General features: G+C 44.4%; 1 protein-coding gene and 1 non-coding gene across 2 annotated transcripts in view; both read left to right on the top strand.

Annotated features, from left to right (window-relative positions):
* The first annotated feature begins 244 nt into the window (after nucleotides 1-244).
* On the top strand, nucleotides 245-346 carry LOC114902430. Its single transcript, XR_003795502.1, has one exon. It is a non-coding gene; the product is annotated as a U6 spliceosomal RNA (small nuclear RNA).
* A 6,394-nt stretch (nucleotides 347-6,740) lies between these two features.
* The window catches only part of ZNF236 (zinc finger protein 236), a 102,021-nt gene continuing 101,499 nt past the window's right edge, over nucleotides 6,741-7,262 (top strand). The window contains exon 1 of the mRNA XM_029221666.1: nucleotides 6,741-6,903. Within this exon, the coding sequence (XP_029077499.1) occupies nucleotides 6,849-6,903 (55 nt within the window). The 5' untranslated portion in view covers nucleotides 6,741-6,848. The remainder of the gene's footprint in view (nucleotides 6,904-7,262) is intronic.

Here is a 7,262-nt window from a genome sequence, read left to right as displayed (position 1 = left end):
GACCTGACACAGATGTTCACAGCAGTTTTATCTGCAATCAGGGCTGGTATGAGGGCAAGGCAAGTGGGACATTTGCACAAACCTGACAGCGAGCACCTCCTTAAGTTTGCACACAAGGTGCCCTGCTTCTCTCACCCTAGTCCGGATCCTGTTTATAACAGTCAAAACGTGCAAACAATCTAAACCGCCATCTAAGGTGGGTGGTTAGAGAAGCCGTGGTCCCTCCACACACCGAAACGCTATTCTGTGCTTATTTCAACAGCGCGAAAAATGGGACAATACAGAGAAGATAGGCATAGTCCCTACACGGGGACGACTGCAATTCTGTGAAGCGTTCCGTATTTTTATAAAATAAATAAGTCCTAAGAATATAATGTAACCATAGTTACTAATGGTAACTAGAGTTAGTAATACTGTATCGTATATCTGAAAGTTGCTAATAGATCTTAAAAGTTCTCAGCATGAGGAAAAAACTGTAACTGTGTGTGGTGATGGATGTTAACTAGACTTATTGTGATCATTTCACAATATTTACAATTATCAAATCATTATGTCGCACACCTGAAACTAATACAATGTTTTATGTCAATCATATCTCAAAACAAAAGGAAATAATATTTAGCAATAAAAAGTAATCAGTTGTTGATTCATGCAACAACATGGATAAATTTCAAAACAATTATTCTGAGTGAAAGAAGTTAGACAAAAAGAATACATATTGTATGAGTTCCATTTATACAAAATTTTAGAAAATGCAATTAATCTATAGGGACAAAAAGAAGATCAGTGGGTGCCAGGGAAATAAGTAGGAAGTAGGGGGAAGGAAGGAATACAAAGGGGAATAAGGAAGTCTCAGGGGTGACAGGATATATTCACAGCTTGATTGTGCTGATGGTTTCACAGCTGTATGTGTCAAACTTACTAAACTTTACTCTTTAGTATGTGTTTATTCTATGTAAATTACATCTCAATAAAGCTGTAAAAAATAAAATGAGGCACAATAAAAACTTAAAGACATTAATCCTTATTGGATCCTGACTGGGAAAACAAACTTCAGGGCCAATTGGGAGCATCTGAATATGGACTAGGTATTAACCATTTTAGGAGATTATTGGTAATTTCTGTAGGTATAATAATGGTATTGTGGATATGTAAGAAAATTCCAGTGTTCTTAGGAGATACATGCTGAACTATTTAGGGGTAAAATGGGATGTCTACAACTTATTTTAAATAGTTCGGAAAAAAGAAAGAAAAAAATAAATAGATAAAGCAAATATGGCAGAAATAGTAAGATGCTTGAATCTAGGTGTCAGTATACAGGTGTTCATTTGACTATTCATTCTTTCAGCTTTTTGAAAGGTTGGTTTGATAATTTTCTCATTAAAAAGCTGAAAAAATTTACCAAATGGATTTGAAAAAGAACCAAATTACAAGAGATACAACAGAAAATACCTGAATTATCAAACTCAATGAATAGGTTTAACTGAAGACATGGCAGAAGATAAAATCAGTGAACTGCAAAATAAATCTTAAAAAAGTATCCGTAATGCACTACAGAGAGAAAGAGAGGCAGAAAATATGAAAGAAAAGTTAAGAAACATGGCAAATAAAATGAGAAGGCCTATCATGAATCTGGTTGGGATTCCAGGAGAAAGAGAAATTTCACTTATAGTTTTCAATGAATTCTTGAAAGCGTAAATAAAAAGAATCCATACTTAGGCGTACCGTGATGAATCTGTATGACACGAACGGCTGAGAGGCCTTAACAACTTCCAGTGAAGACGATAACCTCCAAAGAACAAAGACTGATGAGACTCTTCATCACCCATGACAGAAGCCGAGCTAAAAAATGGAGCACTGTCAGTGGACTGAAAGAAAATGATTGTCAACCTAGAATTATTTAACCAGAAAAAGTACTTTCAAGAATGAGGGCAGGGCTTCCCTGGTGGCGCAGTGGTTGAGAGTCCGCCTGCCAATGCAGGCGACGCAGGTTCGTGCCCCGGTCCGGGAAGATCCCACATGCCGCGGAGTGGCTGGGCCCGTGAGCCATGGCCGCTGAGCCTGCGCGTCCGGAGCCTGTGCTCCGCAACGGGAGAGGCCACAGCCGTGAGAGGCCCGCGTACCGCAAAAAAAAAAGAATGAGGGCAAAATAATTTTCAGGTGAACAAAAAATGAGAGTGTTTGGCACTAGCCATGCTTACTAAGTGAAGTTGTACAGTACGTGTATGAGACAGAGGGAAAGAGAGCAGATGAAGGTCAGAGATGCAAGGAATGTGGAGGACAAAAAAATTGGAACATGGAGGTATATTTAGACAAATCAGACTAAATAAAAATAATATAATAATATCTTTTGAAGCTTAAAAGTAGAATTAAAATACAGAACTACGTGGTATATAAATTAGGAGAAGGGTAAAGATATTTATTAACCTTCAACTTTTATAAGTATTATCTTGAAGTTTCTAGGGTTCCCTTACAGAATACAGCATATAACTTTCAAATTAGAAAGGAGAAAAAGTAGAATGAGAAAAAAATGTCAATCCAAAAGAAGGCGAGAAAGTAGAGAAAAGTAAACTTAGATGATGGAACAAATTGAAAGCAAAAAATAAAATAATAGGCACAAATATTTTTCATACTGTATTTAAAAAATCAACACCAGAAGGCAAGTACAAGACTACTCATAGCAGCATATGTTCATTTACAAACAAAACCGTATGACCCAGCAATGCCACTCCTGGGCAGATACCTGGAGAAAACCATAAATCAAAAAGACACATGCACCCCAATGTTCACTGCAGCACTATTTACAATAGCCAGGACATGGAAGCAACCTAAATGTCCATCAACTGAGGAATGGATAAAGAAGATGTGGTCCATAAATATACGATGGAATATTACTCAGCCATAAAAAGAGCAAAATAATGCCATCTGCAGCACCATGGATGGACCTAGAGATGGTCGTACTGAGTGAAGTGAGTCAGACAGAGAAAGACAGATACCATATGACGTCACTTACATGCGGAATCTTAAAAAAGGGCACAAATGAACTTATTTACAAAGCAGAAGTAGAGTCACAGATGTACATAACAAACTTATGGTTACCATGGGATGGGGCGGAGGGATAAATTGGGAGATTGGGACTGACATATACACACTACTATATATAAAACAGATAACTAATAAGAACCTGCTGTATAGCACAGGGAACTCTACTCAATACTCTGTAATGGCCTATATGGGAAAAGAATCTAAAAAAGAGTGGATATATGTATAACTGATTCACTTTGCTGTATACCTGAAACTAACACAACATTGTAAACTCTACTCCAGTAAAAGTTTAAAAACAAAACAAAACAGAACTTGACATAACCCAAAAGTCCATCATGGACTGAATGAACACTCTGTGGCATAGTCTTACAATGAAATACAACAGTGAAAATAAGTGAACTGCGGCTCTATGCACCAGCATCACTGAATCTCACAAACACAATATTGAGCAAAGAAGCAAGAAGCAGAATTTGGAAGAACTTTAAGAAAAAGTTCCAAAGCTGGGCCAACTGACGAATACTTCGTTTATTTAAAGACATCTAAATAGACTGTACAACCGTAAAGGCAAGGGGATGATTATTATAGTACCAGGAGAGCAGGCATCTCTAGGGGGAAGACATTCTCAGTCATGGTCACATATGGAGATTCCACGGTGTTGGTCCTGTTTTCTAGCTGTGCCCTGTGTGGTGATTCTGGGGAGGATATGTTTTATGCCCCCTTTTTAAATGTCTGATATAGTTATCAACTTCGAAATGAAAAGGAGGAAAAGAGCAGTCCTCCATGGAACCCTCTGAGACACCAAGGAGGGTGAGTATAGAAAACCAACCTATATACAACCTACCAAGGCTGAATCATGAAGAAACAGAAAATTTGGATAAGCCGATAATGAGTAAGGAGATTGAAACAGTAAATCAAGAAGCTCCCACCAAAGAAAAGCCCAAGACTAGGTGGTTTCACCAGTAAATTCTACCAAATATTTAAAGCAGAATTAACACCAATCCTTCTCAAACCCTTTCAAAAATTGAAGAGAGAACACTCCCAAACTCATTTTTATCAGAATTATCCTGATACCGAAGCCAGATAAAGACACAGCAAAAAAAAAGAAAACTATAGGCCAATACCTCTCACAAACATGGATGCCAACATTTTCAACAAAATATCCACAAAGTGATTCCAGCAGCACAGTAAGAGGCGCACACACCACGAGCAAGCAGACTTATTCCTGTAAAGCAACGAAGAACAGTGCATGTGATATACCACATTGATGGAAACCATATGCTCATTTCAACAGATGCACAAAACGCACTTCACAAGATTCAACATCCTTTCGTGCTAGAAACTCGCAACAAATTGTGTAGAGAAAGAACGTACCTCAACATAATACAGGCCAGATATGACAGAACCACATCTAACATCTTACTCGTGGTGAAACGTTCAAAGCTTTCCCACTATGACTAGGTACAAGACAAGGGTGCCCACGCTCACTTCTATTCAGCATTGCACTGCAAAGTCCTCGCCAGAACAACAGGCGAGAAAAAGAAAGTCATCCAAACCAGAAGGGAAGAAGTCAAAACGTCTCTGCAGATATGTGTAGGTATACATGTATGATGAAGAAAGAAACCTACGGAACTACATAGCGGGTACAGTGATAGAGGTGCAGCTCTCTTTCATGGATAAAGTGAGGATCTTGTAACTAATCATGTCTACTTTTCTGCTTGGGCTAAGAAACCTGGAGTTTGATTTCCTGTTTGCCTTTTATAAGCATTTCATTAGTTTGGGTGCTTACTCACTTTTTCTATTGTTTCCATTGTCCTGACTTCCTCATGTTTTTCCCCTGATATAAACTGCTTCAAATCTCTTTCAGAACAAAATAGGGTATACATTCACAAACACATCACCATCATCCAAATTGATTTATAAATGACCAAGGATTATTATCTGCCTCCAATCTATTTTCTCAGCCTTACAAGGTACTCCAGCCCTAACATGCATATGGTAGTACTGTCATATATATATATATATATTTTTGCGTTACGCGGGCCTCTCACCTCTGTGGCCTCTCCCGTTGCGGAGCACAGGCTCCGGACGCGCAGGCTCAGCGGCCATGGCTCACGGGCCCAGCCGCTCCGCGGCATGTGGGATCTTCCCAGACCGGGGCACAAACCCGTTTCCCCTGCATCGGCAGGCGGACTCTCAACCACTGCGCCACCAGGGAAGCCCCTGTCATATTTTGTCTAAACTTAACGTAGACTTCTGCTTTGATGCAACTAGGAGCATGAGGTTAACAGGTAAGCGGATTTGGTTTGCGTCTTGGATTTGCTTACAGGCTATGTAGCCTTAAGCAAATTACTTAACCTCTCTGAATCTCATTCCTAAAAGAGTACCTTGAAGGAATGTTGTACGGATTAGAAGTATTTTATGTAAGGCACTAAAACATGCTAAGAAGTTAAAGAACAGGAAATGTTCATTGCTAAATCCCATCTGCCATTCACTGGCTGCCTGATGTCGGGAGGTTGAAGAACCTGAACGTGTTTAGTTTTTTCAGGAATTGGATGTATATAAAACCCCTAACAGATAAGACTCATTTTAGTTTTTCCTTCTTTACCTCCTTCTTCACCTGTTGCCTCCACGTAGAAAACCCTTTACCATCTGTTAGCACCCAACCACTTACTAAGTTTCAGTTAAGAGAGGGGTCTTTTGTATTTACTTTTCTAACTATAATTAACGTTGTCCTTTTCAAGGTTCTCTGTGGATTTTTGACTAGTTTTGTGTTTCTTGCCCCATGGTTCCAAGTTTTTCGGGGGGACAGATTGTCTTGTTAACCTTTGTATTCCCTCATAATACCCTGCGTGCAGTTGGTGGTCATTATTTATGGCTTTGCATTAATTTTTCTGAGGATACTAAGACGATGTTAGACTACTTTCTTTTGGCTTTGCTTGACCTCACTTAGCACTCTGCCGTCATGTTCCTGTTCGGGTTTTGGGTTAAGTCAGTATGGGCAACAACAACAAAAATAACAGATGGACACATTTGAAATTGTAAATTTTAATGCATTACATCAGAGGATAGGAACATAAGTGACTTCTGGATGGGTCATCCTCAGTCCAAGGTGTTTTGGGTAAATTTAGGCTCCCAGCCTTTTTGCCCCTGTGGTTTTCACAGGGATGCTCTCAAAGGCCTTCCGGAAGCAACCCGGGGAGATGGAGCGCCCAGTTTTCCTGGAATTACACGAGCATATACACACACAGGACGCAGACTACGCACGCGGCACAGGAAGGACCCGCGGCTGGGTTGTTTCTTTTACCTGACTCCACCTGGAAAGCTCCTTCTTACCACCTCGGCCCGTTACAAGGACACCTTTCCTACTTACTTTCCCGACGGCCTTACCGGCTGCGTTGACTTCGGCTGCCCAACACCTCGGGAGGCGCCGCCGCTAGGTGACCGCGGCCGCTCGCCCTCCGTCCGCCCAGGCCCGAACGGCCGACCGCGCATGCGCACGGCGCCGCTCCCAGCCCCCACCGCGCGCCCGCCCCCAACGCCCCGAACACGGCCCGCCGGGCCATGGAACCCGCCGAAGTTGGCGGGGTTCGAGCTCTCCGGTTCGCTCGCTTGGGCGCCTTCCCCCCGTGAGGCCCGCGGGCGCTCGGCCGGGACTCGGCGTCCGCTCGAGCCGCTCCGCCCGCCTCCGCCGCTCGGCCGGGTGCGCGCCGCGCCCCCGCGTCCGGCCCCCGCGCGTGCGCGCTCCGCCGAGTGTATGTGTGTGAGTGTGTGTGCGGCCGAGGGGTGGGCCGCCGCCGCCGACGATGCCGCGGGGCCGCCCCCCGAAGCCCAAGGAGAGCAAGGCGCGCGGCGAGACCGGTAAGCGGCCCCGGCCCGGCCGCGCTGTGCCGCTCCGCGCGAATATAGTCCCCCGACGCGGCGCGGGGGGCGCCGGGAGCGGGCTGGGCCGGGGGCGGCGGAGCGGACTGGGGTTGGGGACCGGGGGCCGGGTCCGGGCCGAGGTGGGCGCTCCGCCACCGTCACCACCGCCGCCGCCGCCGCCCGACTGCTGGGTCGCAGGGTGCGGGCGGAATGATACCGGCGCGGCGCGGCCGGCCCCTCCGCCGGGCTGGGCCTACTTTCCTGGGCCGCGCGGGCGGGCGGCGGGGCCGGGGGCGAGGCGCGCGCCGCCGCCCTCCTCCTCTCTCTCCTCTACTCTCTCTTCTCCTCCCCCCCCC

This window comes from Monodon monoceros, unplaced genomic scaffold, assembly GCF_005190385.1.
Source record: "Monodon monoceros isolate NGI ecotype Baffin Bay Population unplaced genomic scaffold, NGI_Narwhal_1 Super_Scaffold_1, whole genome shotgun sequence".
NCBI classification, from domain to species: domain Eukaryota; kingdom Metazoa; phylum Chordata; class Mammalia; order Artiodactyla; family Monodontidae; genus Monodon; species Monodon monoceros.
Note: the sequence above shows the minus strand (reverse complement) of the source record. Positions and strands in the feature narration are given on the sequence as shown.